General features: G+C 31.7%; 3 protein-coding genes across 3 annotated transcripts in view; 2 read left to right on the top strand and 1 right to left on the bottom strand.

Moving 5' to 3' along the window:
- LOC112687879 (semaphorin-5A) overlaps window positions 1-2,305 on the top strand; it is a 51,021-nt gene extending 48,716 nt beyond the window's left edge. The window contains exons 13-14 of the mRNA XM_025560846.1: window positions 354-656; window positions 1,328-2,305. Coding sequence (XP_025416631.1) covers window positions 354-656; window positions 1,328-1,701 — 677 coding nt within the window. The 3' untranslated portion in view covers window positions 1,702-2,305. The remainder of the gene's footprint in view (window positions 1-353; window positions 657-1,327) is intronic.
- A 4,612-nt stretch (window positions 2,306-6,917) lies between these two features.
- On the top strand, window positions 6,918-7,737 carry LOC112687912 (translocon-associated protein subunit delta). Its single transcript, XM_025560898.1, has 2 exons — window positions 6,918-7,333; window positions 7,397-7,737. The coding sequence occupies exons 1-2, from the start codon at window positions 7,094-7,096 to the stop codon at window positions 7,655-7,657; spliced, it is 501 nt and encodes a 166-aa protein (XP_025416683.1). The 5' UTR covers window positions 6,918-7,093; the 3' UTR covers window positions 7,658-7,737.
- Window positions 7,738-14,510: 6,773 nt separating this feature from the next.
- Window positions 14,511-17,512, bottom strand: LOC112688051. The gene is made up of 7 exons (XM_025561071.1): window positions 17,463-17,512; window positions 17,024-17,246; window positions 15,521-15,746; window positions 15,267-15,457; window positions 15,123-15,205; window positions 14,780-14,921; window positions 14,511-14,681 (listed from the first exon to the last, which is right to left on the bottom strand). The coding sequence occupies exons 1-7, from the start codon at window positions 17,510-17,512 to the stop codon at window positions 14,511-14,513; spliced, it is 1,086 nt and encodes a 361-aa protein (XP_025416856.1).
- Between the last annotated feature and the right edge of the window lie 2,236 nt (window positions 17,513-19,748).

The following is a 19,748-nucleotide window of genomic DNA, read 5'->3' as shown; positions in this document are numbered from 1 at the left end:
TTGAAAACACTTATTTACTATCACTTTTAACATAAATATTTGAAATTCGTATCGATGTAATAGTTTAGCTAATTTGAACAGTAGATACTTTTTTTAAGTTGTTTATAAAATCTAATCACATAATAATACACACCTTAAGGAGGGGAAAGAAAAGTGAAATAACCGGGTCTTCGATACTATAATTCATTAGATGTGAATTACATTTCTAGCTACCAAGGAATTCGAGGTATATCTAGGTTTGAGTTTTTGAGTCTATTTTTACCTTATAATACGTCCACTGTAAAGTCAAATTGATACAGATAAAACGTTATTATTTATACATGTAAACCTGATGGTAACGGTTGTCGTTTCAGGAGAATGGAGTTGTTGGACGGACTTTGGTGAATGTTCCGTGACTTGCGGTGAAGGCGTGAGAAAACGCACGCGCAGTTGTATGTTGAAAGGTATGAATGCTGAGGGATGTGAAGGTCCTTCGGAAAGCCACGAGCAGTGTTTCGTGCCTTGCCAGAGCATGCAGAATTTAGGCTGGGATGACTGGTCGGAATGGTCGACTTGTGACAAGGACAACCTGAAACATAGAACACGAAGATGTACCGTGGAACATTGTCCTGGCCCTGCGGATGAGTCTCGCCCTTGTTTCGAAACCAACGAGATCGGTAAGCACAATACAATATAATATCTTGGTAAACGGTACGTTATTTTTGTCAGGGCATTCGTAGTAAAAAATTTCGATCACTTTGACAACTGTCACCAGCACCGGCTGGAGACGGAAGTTACGTGCGATTCGCGGTATATCTACGTGACCATTCGTAATCTTGACACCAGGAATATCGATAAATACTGTTATCTTGACGAGGTCGTATAGGTTGTTGACGTGTCATAAATGTGCGTGTTCGACAGGTTCCAATGGTTCACGATTATTTCATAGCATATATTGTATTAAAAACGACGAGTGGTTATTCTCGAACGAGACCGTACTGTTGTTTAAGAGTCTTACTAAGTGTTAGTAATATACACTTTATTTTTGTTTTTCTGAATTATAGCATTGCTTTTACACAATACACATTTGAGCTTTACATAAATTGCATAGATAAATAAAGAAAAAAAACATAAAATAAAGGTTGGGTTAAGACTCCACAGGGATTTGAAACCGCAAGTAAGACCGTTTGCAGGTCTTGGGACACGAAGGATCGGGTAAAACGTTTCGGGGCTGAACTTTGCACGTGCTCCTTTCGCACTCCTCGCCGCGTGCTCACCCGGACGATATCGTTGCCCTGTCGCGTTAACGTGCTTTTAAATTTTATTAATATTTAATATTTGTCTCCAGTAACCTCGAGTGGGTCCACGTTGCTGGTATGCATCTTGTCGTTCCTGACGGGTGCCACGTTGGCCATTGTCGCGTTCTATGCGTGGCAGAAACGTCAGAAGCCGAAGCTGCCCAGCAGCCCGCACTACATCACCACCAAGCAAAACCCGTACGTGACGGTGCCGATGAAGGACTACCGGACGCCGGCCAAGCGGACACCGTCGTTCACCAAGTCGTCCACGGTGGGCGTGCAACACGCCAACGGCACGCTGCCGAAGCTGTTCAACAAGACGCCGGACTACGAGACGGCCACCATCAAGCGGAATAGCCACAGCCTGGTGAACGGGCACATGCGCACCAACCACCAGGACCTGGAACAGGAGAAGTTCTTCTGACCTGCGGCGTCGTCTCCGTGCCATGGATCGTTACGCGTACCGCGATCACGACTGCTCGTCGTAAACTAGTCAGCGCTAATCTTTTTTGTCATCGATTTCAAATCTCGCCATTCCCCCATCGTTTTACCGTTACCCTGTGAAACGTTGGTGCGGCGCACGGTCGGACGTGCGAAACCAGCGGAGATGTGACTGCCAAAATCGACGGGATCCTGTCGAGTATCCCGTTTCCATCTATATCCAACAGCGGATTCGACCTGCGACGTGCGCCCTTCTGACATTTTAACGTTCGCAGGAACAGCAATCTCTCTAGAACACTAACCGTCTATATATCCGTGTTGGTTTTCCCGCACGCGGTCTTGTCAGATTACATCTCGTGGTTTCCTGTCAATTGAACGATAGTGTCTGATTTCAAAAGTAGCATAACACACATTTTAATCAGTATTGTAATTTAGTAATTCGAATCGTAACGTTACGTTGCGCAAGGATAACACGGAATTAGAACTAATTTTTTTCATTTTCCCCTCCAAAACTTAATACGTTTCGCGAAGTCTCCTTGCGGTTCGTGTGCACATGTGTAGAGTTGATGTACGTGGGTCAGAGAATGGGATATAGGGGAGGGGGAATTAGAAAATGACGATTTTGGTTTCGGAGAAGCTTTGATAATAATGTTTATCACTAACAATATTAAAAAAAAACTGCCACAGTACCGAGACGAAATCGATATTTTTTTTCTCAAATAACACATAATTGTAAATAGAGCCGGATAGATTTTTATTTTGTACTTTTACACTGAACAAGTACGTATATTGTGCCAACTGTGTCCGTGCGATTAATCTACTATTTTGATTAACCATGGAATATTAATGACTGAATAATTTGTTTTTTATTTTTTATATTACATAAATAAGTTTATAGATACCATGTGAACAAAATGTGTGTTGACACACACTGCGTTGTCGTAGGTTATATGATATTACTCATATTGAGTACTTTCGTGATAATGTACTATCATTATTGTGAATAATTTACATTGATTATACTTTATTCTTAAGTTGTTGTCCAAATTTTATTTATTTACATAAAATACATATGAACATATAATATATATATTATGTACTGCTGTGTTCTTAACTGTTGAAACATATTTTGTTGTGAATACGATGTATATTTTTTTCATAAATGTGTGATTACTTTTAAGTGAAAATATAAAGTAACAATTATTATTTTTATACTATTTTTCGTCTTGGTTGTTTATTCATTCGAAATGCTCCCTTCAACGCGGTAAACGACGATAAAATGTATGAAAAATACTCAAGCGGGCACCGGCCGATTGACAGCCATAAGCAAATGTACACCCGATTAGCCCGCGAAAAATTGTTACCAATACTTTTCTCGCATTACACTTTTTGCTGAGTAGGTAATATCAGCGACGGGTCAAGAATTTGCGGGGTCTGGCGCGCAAAATATATTTTTTCATATGAAAGGGTACTGCTCTTAGACACTTGTACTAAATACACGACATTACTGCTGAAACATGGTTTGGTTCATACTAATTCCCCTAAATATTGTCTTAATATTTGTTTAAACTAAATTGTCAAAAAATATACTAGTAAATATTAAAATAATATATAAATATTAATAATAAAAAATTAATCAAAAGTTTATTACCTTATATTATTATCTATATTTAATAAAAATTCTCGCAATGTAATTATATTTTCATTTAAACGAACACACAATGCTTTTAAACGATATTGTATTTTTTTTTTTTACTTGCGTGTTCACCATTTTCACTTAAAACTAATAGTGATTTATCTGTGCTAACCTTCTGTCTCATTTTTCGAATTAGCTTCCTTATGATGGTATGTTTCTGACCGTCAAGATGAGAAAATCTATTGTTTCAACGTTTTCTTTTTTTTTAATCTTTTTAATTTAATTTTAATATTTTATTTTTAATCCCGATTAAAACTATCAAAAACCGTATTGCAATCTTCGCTGTCGTAAAATAATCTGCATAATTTTAGAATTTTGAGCATCGAGAGTGAATTTATAAGATCTCTGGACTTGGATGAGGTTATTAACATTTTATCAAATGAAAAAGCTCGAAAAAAAATAATTATGCATACTTAGATGAAGAGGATAGACAAGTGATTAATTCCAACGATGGCAGTGACTAATTTTATGGTAAATATACATATATTTTAGGGTATTTACTCTTAATTTAAACATTTATTTGACACGATTATATTAAATATTATTTATGTTCGTAAATAAAGTTATATAAAATGAAAACGTTTTTCAATTCGTAGATAGGAACCACGGTTGAGATTTAGGACAGGTGTATACTTTTTTTTTACTCTTTATGGCTAGTTGGGCCCACCCAGTGGCGTAGGAAGTCTCGCTAATGCCCTTGGCAAATTTAGAAAAAAACACTTTTTAACCAAATAAAATTGGAAGTTATGATATTTTTTTTTAACCTTTAATTTTACCATTTTTTTTTGAGTATATAATTTACACTTATAAGCTATTATTACAGTGTTAAATTTAAACTTTGAAAATTTGTTTTTTCTCGCTTTACGACTGGCAAATTCATCGATAATTTCTTTATTTAAATGCAGTGGCGGATTACGCATTTTTTCGCCATGGGGCAGTTTTTTTGGCCCCCCCCTCCCCCGCCACTCCACTAGACAACATAAAATATTTTAACTTTAACTCGACAGCTCACCAAACTTTTGACTACAGTTGTGACCTATATGGATACTTTTTCTTAAAAATGTTTTCAAAAAATTATTTTTAGTAACTTAAAATAAACGAAAATACAGTCAACCCATTGGTTCATAAGGCGCCCTTTTAGACCTGGCGCCCTGGGGCAGCTGCCCCGTGTTGCCCCGTGTGTAGATCCGCCACTGTTTAAATGCCTTTGTGATATTTTCATAATTGTATCATTAAATTCATATATAGTGTGTATAAATAGACAACATCTACGTATTTTAAAAAGTACAATGGATTCTGGCGTGTGTACAGTTCGCCATACCGTAGTTACGCCACTGAACCTATTAACTTACTTATTTTATTATAATTATTTTAATGTTCCTATAATAACATGAAATAATTTATATTTTTTTATAAAAACGGTAAAAACTGTTTATTTAGGCTTTTTAAGGGACAATTGTAAAATCAATTGGATCGTAGATTTAAACATATAAATGTAAACCCAATCTATAACTATAAAATTATATTTTTCCAATATGGGTGTATGGTAAAATGTTGTCTGTATAATTTGTCAGTTAACGATTCTATTAAAGTTTAATATTAAATATATCGATTACTGGTACACCAAGTTATAACAAATACCCAATGTTCTCAAACAACCATGGATTTTTCCAGGCAAATGTACTAATATGCACAACACGTTAAAACATTTAAGGGTACGTGAAATTAATTCCTATAATTGGACTACAATTGCTCGGTTTTCTCAAATACGTATCTTCAGGTACATTCAGGCCTTCCAATCAATTGTTCTTCGCCAATTTACATCTGCCCCGTGGTACGTCTCAAACCCATCTCTACACAAAGACCTGAAAGTTGTGATGTTTTCTATTACAGCCAAAAACTATTAAGAATAAAATTTCACTCCATATCTAACCGCACAAATCCACTAATATCTAACCTAGCCAGTGATTTCGTGTCGGATAACTCGCTCGTTGATTGAAAAGACACTGTTTTCGGGATACCTCCCAATCCCGACTTCTACTGTTGTTATTTTATTTAGACTACCCGAATTTACTTATGTGTATAAACATTACAGATTGTAAATACACTTTTGTTTGAAAAAAAAAAAAAAACAAAACTTAGGATTACAGTTAAAATTTCAATCGAGTACATTATTCTAGGAAAATTAAATCCGCTATTGTACGGAAACGTGTTCCTCATTTCACACAACTATGATGTTGCAACAAATTAAATATGTAGGTATATTTTTATGTTTATTAATTCCAAAGAATCATACAATAACCATGTTTTTCAATACCACGAGAGCCCAAAGTATCACTAGCTGTGCTCAATCTTCGAGGCAGCCAATGTACCACTCGCAAAATTCAAGACGGTGATCAAAATCATCCTTTTGTAATGCGTAAACGAGACGTGAGCGATAAACTTTGTACTTCATTCGTTTCAACATGCGACGCAGGAACCTATCAGAAACGTTTAATTGCTTCAATAGTCGCCAAGCAGACTGATTCCCATCTTCGACAATAGATAGCGCTACCAACTCCATGTTTTTAGGTGTTGTGACTATAATTGGTCGAGCTGTATGTCCCCAGCCACCCACCTCGGACTTTCGAGTTAAAATTTTTACAGTCGTTTGTGTTTCGTTTGTGATTGTTTGTGCTTTTATTCTCGTCGTTTGTGCTTAACCCATTTCCGAGATGTTAAACATTGAAGGAGGGAGGGGCCTAAGGACTTAACCTCCCCACTAACCAATTTTTTATTTCATTTTGATGTGTTCATTTATTCCACGTTTGTGCAGATTTGTGATCAAATTTCAGCAGAAAATTCTGATTTACTTGGATTTTTTTTATAATGACCCACTTTATTTTTTTTTTAATTAATTTGCGTACAAAAATTTAAATATTCGACATTTTTACGTGTATTTTAAAACAATAAGAGCTCTTCTCTCCAAAACCCCGTAGCGATATAATCATTACTGATGAATTTTCATTTTGAAAAAACTTCTATAGTAATATCATAACACGTTTTTAAAACTGTATAAAACCTTTTTTTATTTTGTCATTTTTAAATTTGGGTAGACGTCAGCAAAAATCGTTGTATAGTCGGCATTCAATCGCAAATACGAAACGAGTAAAAATATTTGTTCTTCTTTTGTGTATAAACCGTTGCCAGTAAATACATGTTCCATGTTAATATCGCGTGTAAATGAACTTAGACACACACAACAAACGTTCGTACAGCACACTAATCTTTCCTAAAGGCTTATTACTTGAACCGATAATACCTGTTACCATTGTTATGAGTGCGAACTTCGCACTGTGAAGTAAAGTTTTTCGATAACAAGACAGCGGGAACCGACTTATGCCGCACTCTGTACTACGGACACAGGCCGTCGCCGATCGCACAGTGCCGTTCACCATACCGAACGCGCGTTGTCACGTTAGTCACACTGGAAAACGATGACATCGCCTTGGACACGACGCGCGCTGTTATCGAAACGCACTGCGTTATCATCGCCGGACACGAGCGCAACGATACAGTTGGCACTTTCCAACAATTCGAATCGTACGGCCGACCAATATTGTCGCACCGAGCACGTATCACGGGCACCGTCAACCGAACACCATTTTAATTCGCATCGTCCACTGACCACCCGTCAAACATGATTGGACCCTGTCACTGTGCTGTCGTCGCGTTGTCGTTGTATGCGATGGTATCGGCCGCCGCTGGTTGTAAGTATTCCGTGGACTCGTACACCACTACGGATGCGATGATCGTCACCGAGGCCGCGTTCATCGCCCAGGTCAGTGTCGCCGAGTGCGAGGACCCGCCGTCCAACTTGTACGCCGAGGTGGAAGGCAAGCTGGTAGTGGCCGCCAACGCTGGACCGAACAAGTACCAGGTAACGTAAATCGCGTGACCTCTGCATCCGAACGCTGCTCTCACGTCTTGGTTGCGTTTACAGGTCAGCTGGCTGGATGATTTCAAGAAGGCCCGTCGCGGCGATTACAACGTCAAATTGTACGACGAAGCCGGCTACGGACAACTGAGGAAGCTGTTACGTGACGGAGAATCCATTAGTGGTGTGACACCAGTGCATTCTGCTTACGTACGCTACTCTGGTGCCTACAGGGGCGTGTGGGTTAATTCCGAATTTTTGGCTGCTATTGTGAGTCTAGTGGTTTTGTACTTTGCGTATACATTCAAATCGAAAATTGTCTCCTAATCTCAATTTAAGTAATTTTGATTGTTACAAAGTCTGCTGTTTGGTTTTTATACCACAACTGTTATATTTTTTTTTACATTTTTTTTTTTTTTTTTATGTAATTCATTTTATTTTATAAGTTCTATAATACAGTTTATTATGGTTTAATTAAATTAAATTCAAAGGCTTATGTTTTATTACTACTATAATAAATATGAATATTTTTTTTTCAAATTCTAATATTGAAATTTGTAAACCATTGTTTTTAAATGAACTTCTAAATTATTTAATATAATTTTTTCCTTTAAAAATTGCCTTATTTTTATGACTCATGTAAGATACCAATTAATTATTCAAAGAAAACTTATCAAGGAATCAAGGATGTATATTCATATACTAATAACAGATTTCTAAAGATAATCATTTAAGTTTACTTACTTAGTATTATAAAATATCTTGCTCAACTTAAAACTTAATTTTAAAAATATTAAAAAAATTAATGTGTAAGATACAAGTAGATTTTCCATCACTGCTACTCAAGCAATCTTCAATTAATTTTAATTTTGAAATGATCAATAGATTTTTATTTAATGGATTTAATATGATTGAAATTTTTAATATTCCTGACAATATTGATAGTTTAATTTCAAATTAATTAATTTGAATTGTACAAAAAAATTCTTAATTTCGTTTTTATTAAATTTATAATCCGCTAATATTCACATGAACAAATGTAGTGTGATGTTTAAACATTTTTTATAACTGTTAAAAATTAAATAAGAAAAATAGAAAGTTAGAAATATATAAATATATAAATAAATAAATAAATGATTTTTGTACAGAAATAAATAGCAGTTTAGCCTGGAGTATTATATTTGTCAAGTTTTTTTTTTATATTCAGTCATAATTGTATTGCCTTTGTATATACCTAATGATGAATTTATGAATTTTTTTTTTTAAATCTTTCTAATTTTACAAATATAATAATACTCCAGGATAAGCTTTTATATATTTATTTATTTATTTATTTTTATATTAATTTACAAGGTAGTAATATTTTTGATAATTTTATAAAAAGTGTAATCATTGGTAAATAAGTATAGACATGCTTTAAATTAATACCTGAAAGTATTTACATTTGAGTAAATGTATAATCACAAATTTGGATTTTTAACATAAGTAATGATATTACTTAATTAAAGCATTAATTATATTTCAATCTGTAAAGAAGCCTGTAATCTTATTAATCACTGACTAGTTTGTTACTTATTACTTGAAGTGTATAATCTTAAGGTAAATATTTATAAATTATTGTTACCGATTTTTTATTTACAAATGGTTTGTACATTATTATTTTCTTTCATTCATTTTTGTTAGAGTTCATCAGAAAACATTAAACAAGTTACAAATTATAGCAATCTTATAATATTAAAGTAATTAATAATAGTAAATTTATATCAATACAATTTTTTATTCTATGATATATAAATATTCAGTTTTAATGACTTAAGTCACTATGCATATTATAAAAATTATTAATTTAGTTCATAGTAACTAATGTAAAAAGAAAAATTACTAGCATCTAATATACCTATTAAATATTTATTACTCCGATTTAATTTTTTTTTTATATGTATAATAATTATTTTTTGAAATAAATACTTAAATATAAACTAAGATGAAAATTACACTAAGGATATTCTGTTGGTTAAATTTAATTAAATGTATAAATTGGTTTGTAATTAATGAATTACAAGTTATTACAAACATTTCTATGATGTACTATGATTATTTCAGGTGCTGTAAAAATCAATTGTGTTTTAAATTCATAGTTTAAATAGTATTTTATAAAAAATATAATACTATTAGTATAATCTAACCTTCTCTAGAATCAAGTTACTTAATGTAATTTTATTATTAAATACATTTTTAGTAAAAAATTAAACAGCAAAATAAGTGAGCAATATGAAAAAAAAAATTATTATACATATTGATGTAGAAAGATGTAGGTATATTTTAAGTTATTACATCATTTTTAACATTTCGTTATTTCGGATTGATGTTGATATAATTTATTTAGGTAAATTGAATAAACTAGTATGTTATGTTATATTATATAATAAAACCTATATTTTATAGGTTCCCTAAAGAATAACTACACAATAATTGTTGCTTATAAAATCAAAACCTTAACTAATTTAAATTGATCAGCTATAAACTGATTTGAAAATTATTTTCTATAAAATTTTTCCAAGTAAGGAAAAAAAAATGTTATACTGTAATCAAAAGATCCTAGCCGTGGCTGAACTTCATTCATAGCGGTAGCTCAGTTTTAGAATTGTGTTACATTCGTTATTCCAAAACAAGTCTATTACACCCAAGACTGTAATTTATTTTTTAAAATGGTGGGGTTGTAAACCTTCCAATGAAATATTTATATTGTTTAGAAAAAAGTTTGTGGTATCATTTAATAATGTACAGTACACGTATTTTACAGCATATCTACACACTATTGTAAAAAAACCCTTCTTTTAAACTTAACTTAAGAAATATTATTTATTCATGGCTTTAGGCCCTGGTTTATACCATCTAGCAAAACAATTTATTTACAAATTGCGGTCTCGTCCTCGTATGGATCCTTCTTTTTCCTTTTTATCCATACTCACAAAATCTCAATTGCAGAAAAAATGGGAATTATTGATAGGTATTAATTACAACGTAATGTATTTAGTTCAGTAAATTATTCGGTTGTTATAAGACTTCTGAGTTGCCGCGTTTTAATAACAACATATACAGGCGCGAATGCAGAGGGTTTATAAGGTTCAACCACCCTTCCTGAAATTGAAGTTTTTTTAAATAAAAGAATTGATCTAAAAATGTAATAGTTATTTCAATGTTTTCCACGAGACTTACAGATAAAAACTATATAGTATATAATAAGTAATAAAGCATTTATCAACATTTTTAAAAAAATTCTTGAAATATTTCCTGCGTTCAGATTTGAATACATAAGTAATTTATTATAAGAAACTTGTACCATCCAATGACACCTAGATGTTTTTTGTGACATGTACTTAAAAGAAAAAAAAAAAAAGAAGAAAAATAAAATCAACTATCCTATAGGTATTGTTACCATTAATAGATTAATGACAGCGATCTGATGGTGGTTATCTTGCAAGCACTGCCCACAGACATATAATAGTATCGTCGGTTCTGTCTTCCGTATGGTCTGTAAATTCCCCGCTTGTTGTTTAGTCATTAGATTCTCATTACTAATAATGTATCGGTAAACGTCTGAACGGACCAAATCTCTTCGGTAATTTATGATGGAACGTAGGACATTAACGCCCCGTAAAAAATTGTAGACTGAAGTTTTTCGCTATTTTCCCCTTACGGTTAATTTAACGGAATGGAAAAAAATAAATCACGATACCGCAATTATTTAATTTAAGTTAAAAATTATCATTCTTAGAGAAAACGGTGCGGGACTGTGGTACTTCTCCTCCTGTATTACTTTTGCTCGCTTACAATATGTTCGGGATAATTATGACGTTAAAAGTATAAAATACCGAACGGACGAAACGTACTTTAACATATTAAGAATGAACACCAATGTTTCAATTGTATGGTAAGCCGTATAGAAGTCTACAACTAGCCATTTGGCTTTATCAAGTACAATAGGTCAAGCTTTATCGTAATGATTTTTTTCCAACTGCGCGAATAAAATATATGTACAGGGAGGGGGAGGCTTCGTCCCACACTAATTTTATTGATTCTGACGAAGCAAATGAAGAATAGCCAACATCAATTGCACTAATCAATTATTCAAACGATTCGACGTCATAATATTTGTACTATAAAATATGAATACCCAAATAAGATAATTACATTTTTTTGAAAATAATTGTTCAAAAGAAACTAGTGACGGCTCAGAAATTTTGAGTAGGTAAAGATTTATAAGCAAATAATATCTAAACTATAAAACATATAAGATGGAAATAACAATTCGATGAAAATGTAAGTAGAAATTTGATGGCGAGCGCAGCAACCGATCTATTTTTAAATTATCTACTCGGGCCGATCAAAACATTTAGCCCTTTCTATTAAGAACTGAAATGACACAACTGGACTGACGCAAGAAATGCTATTAATGTAGGCGCCGCACTACCAACGACCGCGATGGGTTAACGTCAACAAGTATAACACGAGGACAATTGCATTTCAATAAAAAGTCTCTTTTACAGGTAGGCGAATCCGACACTAGTTATTGACACTAGTTATATAATTTTTATTGATAATAATTTTTGCTGATGTACCAGAGGCTATTCTTAAGTGGACTACGATACACTTTATTTTACATTCGTCACTTCCGCCATTGTTTTACAAAACCGAATTGACATACACAATTGTTGCGCATTCCAAAAAAATAATCACTGCAATACGCCATCACGCCTACCTACAATAATTCGTACACGAGTCGCCGAAAATTAAAAATAACAATAATATAACATAATATAAGACCATACTTATCGAAATTAATCGATAATTTTACTTTGACGTGAATGACATGCCCGTGAATGATGCAAAACAAACTGTTCACTTGTTGCGTTATCGCAATTAAATGGAAAAATAAATGCAAACGTGGTATACACACATACGGTAGAATCAAGAAGTAAAATTTGTAGAACAACAGACGCGTACCTAGACGTTTCGAAAGAGGAGTGTTGTTCGAAATTAATCGTCAAAATAATACACAACAAAACGAGATGATGTATACTTTATTGTACAATCATGCAAACACATTATTACATTACACATGAATAGATATTCGTGAGTGGGATGTACTTTTGTACGAGAGTATCGTGAAACGAAATTGTCGGCACGGCAAGTGCCCTACTAACAGTAGGAGACAATCTTGTATTCGGTAGGAGGCAGAACATGTTTTAAGTAATTTTCACTAGGTGGCACTTCAGTAAAATTGTCTGCCGTCGTAGTTCGTATACTAGCGCCACGTACTTTGTATGTTGTAACGGAACAGCCGTCACCGCAAAAAACGGTCCTTGTCAGGACCACCAATCAGCGAACAGTGGTATAGTACAAACCCCGCAACCAACATTAAGGTAAAAGCCTCAAACAACAAGGATTATACATAGGGGAGAGTAAGACAAATCCAACGACACCATCCTTACGTCGATAACTCCAAAAAAAAAATGCAAGTTACAGAACTTCCCGTACCACCTGAAAACACAACTGTACACGGCGGCAGCAGATGGTTTAATAGTCGGTACGGGAAACTATTTATCTACTGGACGATTTAGCAAGTCTTCGGTAATCCTTCAAATAGTTTAAACCTACATACACCGAACTACAGAAGGAATCAAGACATCGAATATCACACCAGAGAAGCCATGGGCATAGCGGCGAATATCGTCAGTGCATTTTATAAGGGATTTTCACTGGGCGACAAAAAATGTTTTTCTCAATATAGTCAATGTAACACCATAGTACGATTATAGTATTACACGTTTGTTTCGCATTATTTCGCCCAATCTTTCAAAATATTGTCGACAGAGTATAATCACTGGGTGACATTTATGTCGCCTAGTTAACTAGTTAAAAAATGTACTGACACTCGTTGACACGAGGCGGCAATTGACAATCACTACTACTACGACGAGACACGGAGTTCCGCACTGAAACTTGCGTACGATTACCAGCGGCTTTACACGCAGTTTTTGTATCGCTCACGGTCGATCTACCATCGCGACAGATAACAAAAGGTTCTTCTTAGAACCATCGATCTAATCTTCCACCTTGGTGTGCCTGCTTGGGTGGATATTCACTGTGAGATCATTATCAACCTAACTCGTCCCAGCTTGGTTATTATATAATTTTTGATAATATTAATTAACGTCACAATATTTTAATGAATTTAATAATTATGGTTTTTATGAGTAGTGTTAACATAAATATTCTTAAAACAAGGGAAATCACTATTTTTCTAAACTAATTAACTAATTTTTAGCATATATATATATTTCACAAAAAATATTATAACTGTATTAAAATCAAAAATGAAATATTAGAATGTAAAAGCATATTAAAACAAACAGTGTAAATTAATACATAAATTATTAACGATTATGATTCATATAGAGATTTATCCGGTTTTATTCAAAAGCTAAAAACTATATAAAAAATAATTGTATTAATATATATGTTTTATCTTTAGGATAAATTCCATATAAATACGTTCGATATATCATAATTTTACGAACACATTATGTTTGAGTAAACGAGTGGTAAAAAATATTTAACACTCAATTTCGGCACAAATTTCATAAAAAATAATATTCATACACGTGTAAATATTTGCAATCCCAAAACTTTATTTATAATACATTCACCTACATAAATTCAAAATCACAATTTTTATTTATGAGGACAAAATATCACACATGATTAGAATAGTGAAAAAATGAAATGTTAATACATTACAATGCTAAAAATTTGCCAGAAAAAAGTAACATGCGTGAAATCTAGAAAATTGTTATAGATTTTAATTGGGATATAAAACTACTTATTAAATAATGCAGTATGTACAGCGTCTGCATCGTAAGTAACGTAGACTGAAGGTTTATACATATCAATAGCACGTGAAGGCATTCTGCGACTTTTTCTAGAACAAAATGTAATACATCATTAAAAAATATAATTATAATTATAAATAGTAATAATAAATGTTATAAAATCATATATTATAGACGTTAAGAGTTTAATATATATGTTTATTAATTTAATATTCCGATTATTTATCCAGGCTAGAGATATTGATCCAGTTGTATTAGATCCAACATTTCTTAGCATATCACATTTATACAACATTTCTTACCATATCACACTTCATAGGCCTGCCATCAAGCTTCCTGTTGTGATATACATCAACTGCTTGAATAGCATCTGCACGACGTTCATATATCACTTCTGCAACACCTGGTTGAACTACTCTAGACTCTAATAATTTACCAATATCAGAAAAAAGTTCCTAAATAAGAAAGTAAAAAAATGTATTATCAATCTCAGTAAAAAAACCAGTATTAAGTTATTTTATACTATAAAGTTTTAATAAAATTAAATACATACTATTATATCTTCAGATGTAACAGATGGTTCTAAATTAGAAATAACAATTTTATGGCCAGAGTGATATGAACGCTTAGCCATAACTATTTGACGAGAATCTAATCTTGAACGTAATGTTTCACTTATTAATCCTCTATGATTCCTTAAATAATTTATAAATTAATTAATTAGTACTAATTATAATATTAATATTATTAATATTATCAATATATTAATGACATTATATCAAGTAATATTTTTATAAATAATAATTATTTATTCTAGTATAACTTGTTATTAATTATGGCAATTAATAACTAAAATTATTTTAACTCATGAAACTTTTGATAAAATTATATTTCACCTTGAGTTTCTGTCTAATAAATCATCTTCATATCCATCACGATTGAACATTGCATTTCCTCCTATGTTCCGTCTTCTCATTACCTATAATATAATCAAAAATACAATAAACTGAAAATTTTAATTTAAAATGTATCTTATTTACTGGGGTCGAAGAGTATCTACTGGTTTCTTTCCAATCCATTGTCATAGGCCTATTATATGGTTTTTGATTTATTCTTGAAGGTCTAGTAGAACTCTCAAAATGTTGTCTCATAGACTGAGCATTTGATATTGAACGTCTTGAGATTTGCATATCACGTCTCATTGGTCTTATTTCTTCAATTGGTCTGTAACCTTATGTTAAAAATACAGTCAATAATAAAGTAATCAATAACAATTCAAATCTAAATATTTGACTTCTAAATGTATTCAGCTCAGAATTGAATGTAATACTATTACGTCTTTTTTCTACACCATCAAAACGTCCTTGATTTATAGTAGGTCGTCGGTCACGAACACTTGAATGATGTGAAGAGGCTCCTTTATCTAAAATAGTCTTAACGGTAAGAATACCATGACGGTTAATTTTTACATGACCAAAGTTATTGGAAAATCCTCTTGAAGTTCCCATACTATGCGTACCCTAATAAAACAATAAGAAACATTATGTATTATTATTTAATAAAAAATTACTTAAGATTAAATTTAATTAAATTGCTATCATTATATCTATAAGATGTATAAGTATATGTAATATATATAGTAATAGTATATGTATATACTATTAATAGTATTAATAATATAATACTAAAAATTGATTAGTTGTAAAATTATTTAAAGTTATATAAAATGATAAGAAAATTGTCATATTCCAACAGTCTCAGAAATAATGTTTAAAAATATAAAATTAAAAAGTTACAATAAAGATAAAAAGAAAAAAATAAAGGTAAGAAAAATAAATTTTGATTAAGTATAAATAAATATAAATTTAACCACCAAAAGTATAGGCAAAAAATTATTGATTGTTAATACATTATATTAATTTGAGTAAGCTTGTCAATATAATATGAATTGTAAAAAATTGGTCTAAATAGAATTTGCATCTTAAAAATGGAATTGTATTGAAAAAAAAAATTGTCTTAAACTCGGTTAAAGATTATTTTTTGTAATTCATAATGAAACAAGTTTATATTAATATATCAATCTAAACATATAATGATTTTTTAATACATCCTACATACCTACTATTGAATTTGGTAAATAATGGCAGTAGCTAATAAATGTAATAACTTATTTATATTGTCAGAGAAAAAATATTATTACAGTAAAAACCTAAAAGAATAAACATGTGAGTAGACCATATACCTAAAAAAACAAAAATAGGCCTCAAATGTAATTAAAACCTTTACTTAAGATATTAACCTAAAGAACGTTTAGTATATGTTTATATGTATTAAATAATACAATAGATTAAGTTCTATTTAAACAAAGTAAGAGTAGATAATATAACTATAAATTCCAAAATTTACATAATCTACAATTCATATTAACCTGTTTTTACTTATCCATTTACTAAATTTAACATAAATTTACAAATGATCATTAAGCCGATATAAATATGCCTATAACTCTTTTTAAAATCCATAAAATGAAACATAAAAACTCTAAAAAAATATACAAGTATTTTAACATTGATATCAACACAAAAAATATTTAAAAATACACAACTTAACTGATATTTGAAATATTATTGATCAAAAAATCAATTTCTTTTTAATTCAGTATTAATGTATTCATTAAAGATGCATAAATACTAACTACTTAATTCTATTTGTTAAATTAGTATACTAAATCAATGCTTATACATATTATAGAATTGAAATATGCAGTTTTTTTCATGAATATAGTTTAGTGACTTACATCATAAGAGGATGATTGTAATCGCCGTTCTTGGATTTTTTTACGAGCATCTTTCTGTTTTGTCAGTTTTTGTCTGGCATCTACCACTACATTAGGTTCTTCTAAAGCTTTTTGTAAAAGTCTAATACGGGCATCTTTTACATTTTTGGTCACTTTTGCAGCTCTATTGGCTGTAGATAAACGTAAACGATTATGAGGACCAGATTGCAGTGATTTGGTACGCCTGAAATAACAATTTAACTAATTTAAATTGCTTATTTAGCACATGGGTTAGAAATAACAAATCAATGTTTAAAAATATAAAAATAAAAATTTGAGTGGGAGATCGTCGGTTAAGTGTACAGTAACTTAAACGAATTGATCCAGACATTCGTTCAGTTGTGAAGCGACAGTTTCGGATCAAAACTAGATGACATTTTATCAATCATTATATATTTACCCTCCACGATCTTGACCATTCTGCGATCGCTTTCCTTTTATAAACTTCATAATGAAATTAACTTCTGGTTACTGACACCGAATACAAACGGGCGTTTGATGCGTTACACCACGAACGACGACTGTTAAACACGGTCGACTATGTGTACGAAAACGGAAGACGACTGGGTTTACGGGAGTCAAACGAGTGAACTAATGCAAACGTCATAAAAGTAAATAATACGGTAAATGAATAAGTTAGACGGCGATAGACGAGAGAATAACAATTCCATCGATACGAAGGAAAACAACAGAAATTGAAGTAGCCAAAATGTTTGTTTTAATTCGGGATGTGATAGGAACACATTATATAAACAAAAATGAGTATTGAAATATATATTTTTGGTAAAATGTAACTGAACTGTATCACCCTAGTATCACAACTTTTCCAAATGTCCGTCCTAAATATTTGGCCTATAGTATGGAGTTCACAATTTTCTTATAAATGTACGTTTTTCTTCTTTCATTACAGATATTTAGGTAGTGGATATGATCAGATAGATTTACACTTGTCGTACAAATACGACTATCGGTATGATTTTAAGAAAAGTATGCAAAGCATTCGGGAATGTTTACGCGCGGAGACCTTTCCTGATTTTTACACAAGAACGCTGGAAAGAAATTACTCAAGGTTTTCAAAAATATGTCCAATGTCCATTTTTCGAATTGCTTAGGCGCGATTTATGTACGATTGCACGTACGAGTTAGAAAACTAAAAAACAGTAGGTCACTATTCTACAGTTAAAAATTTTTTTTCAATTGTATTGCTAGCAATTGTCGATGCGAATTATAAATTAATTTATATTGATATCAGGCATAGATCTAGAACTCTAAATGGGGGGGGGGGGGTCATTTTTTCGAAAGGACAAAAATATAATACACAGTTACAAAATAATAAAACTAAATTATTAATTAAAATTAGAACGTTATTAATATATGAAATTGTTAATTTTTAATATTAAATAACAAAGTTTAATCTTCTTTATTTTCTTTTTCCAAATGTAGAAATAATACTATCAACATTTATGGGTATATTCTAAGCAAAGCGATTCGATGAAGCGTTTCTATATTCCTCTCCCATGGTTGAACGAAGCCATGTTAGCATTGCGACCCTTTTTTACCGATGTGTTTTACTAGACGCGACATTTCGCTGCGATTTTGGTAGTTACATTAACAGTTCACTTGCAGATCTGTCCAAGTACAGATGTGTTCAGGTGTAAATTGTAGTTAGTACAAATAAGTTTAGTTAATACAGTATTTTTAAATTATTATGGATCCATTTATTGAAATATGCATTAATCATAATGATATTTTGACATTGTTATCGGACAAAGAAGACAAAGAAATTTTTTCTTTTCATCTAAAATCAAAAAAAAAAAAAAAAAGAAACAGATTATACGTTCATATATCACGATATACTGAAGGATTTTATGAACTTTTAATTAATAGACATTTAAAAAATAATAACATTAAATTTCCCGAATTTTTTCGAGTTAATATTGAGCAGTTTGATTATCTATTTTCTTCGGTCGAAAACGAAATAACTTTACCACCCCAAATAATAGAAATAAAATACCAATTTCAGCAGCGAAAACTCTAAGTCATTCCAATTTAAATTTCATCATCCGACGGGGACAGCACTAATCTTGACGACATGCTGTAATACGACATGTCGCCTAGGTACTACTTTCGGAGCGGTAGTGTCATCGGCGACTTTAAGTTCTTAACGTGTCGCGCCATGGAAAACGTACCTGAACACAGTCACATGTGAATATCGGTCCACCATATCTGTTCGTATTGCGTTAAGTCTTTGCAGTCGAAGGCGAATTATATCGTTTTATTGTTGAATAACACTGCAGTGTGCCGTGTCTAAGGCGAATGAATTAATTTTATTTTTGTATCATTTGTTATTTTATACATAACACTGCGGTGTGCCATCAAAAGCTAATTACTTCATTACATTTATTATATCAATTATTATTGTATGTATAAGCACTGCGGTATGCCGTCGTAGGCAAATTATTTAAATACATTTATTTATATTTGTTATTGCATGTGCCAAACAGGCAACATATTTATATTGTATTATACAGTCCACTAATTATTATTGTTCACAACCTTTGTTTTTTTTATATTATACGGTCCACTAATTATTGTTGTTCATAACCTTTGTTATATTTCAATTATGCAGTCCACTTATAGCTTTAATTTATTTGTTTGATTAATATTATTTTTTACTCGTTCTTAT

This window comes from Sipha flava, unplaced genomic scaffold (genome assembly GCF_003268045.1).
Source record: "Sipha flava isolate LNK unplaced genomic scaffold, YSA_version1 36_pilon_pilon, whole genome shotgun sequence".
In the NCBI taxonomy this organism is placed as follows: domain Eukaryota; kingdom Metazoa; phylum Arthropoda; class Insecta; order Hemiptera; family Aphididae; genus Sipha; species Sipha flava.
This window is presented reverse-complemented; position numbering and strand designations above follow the sequence as displayed.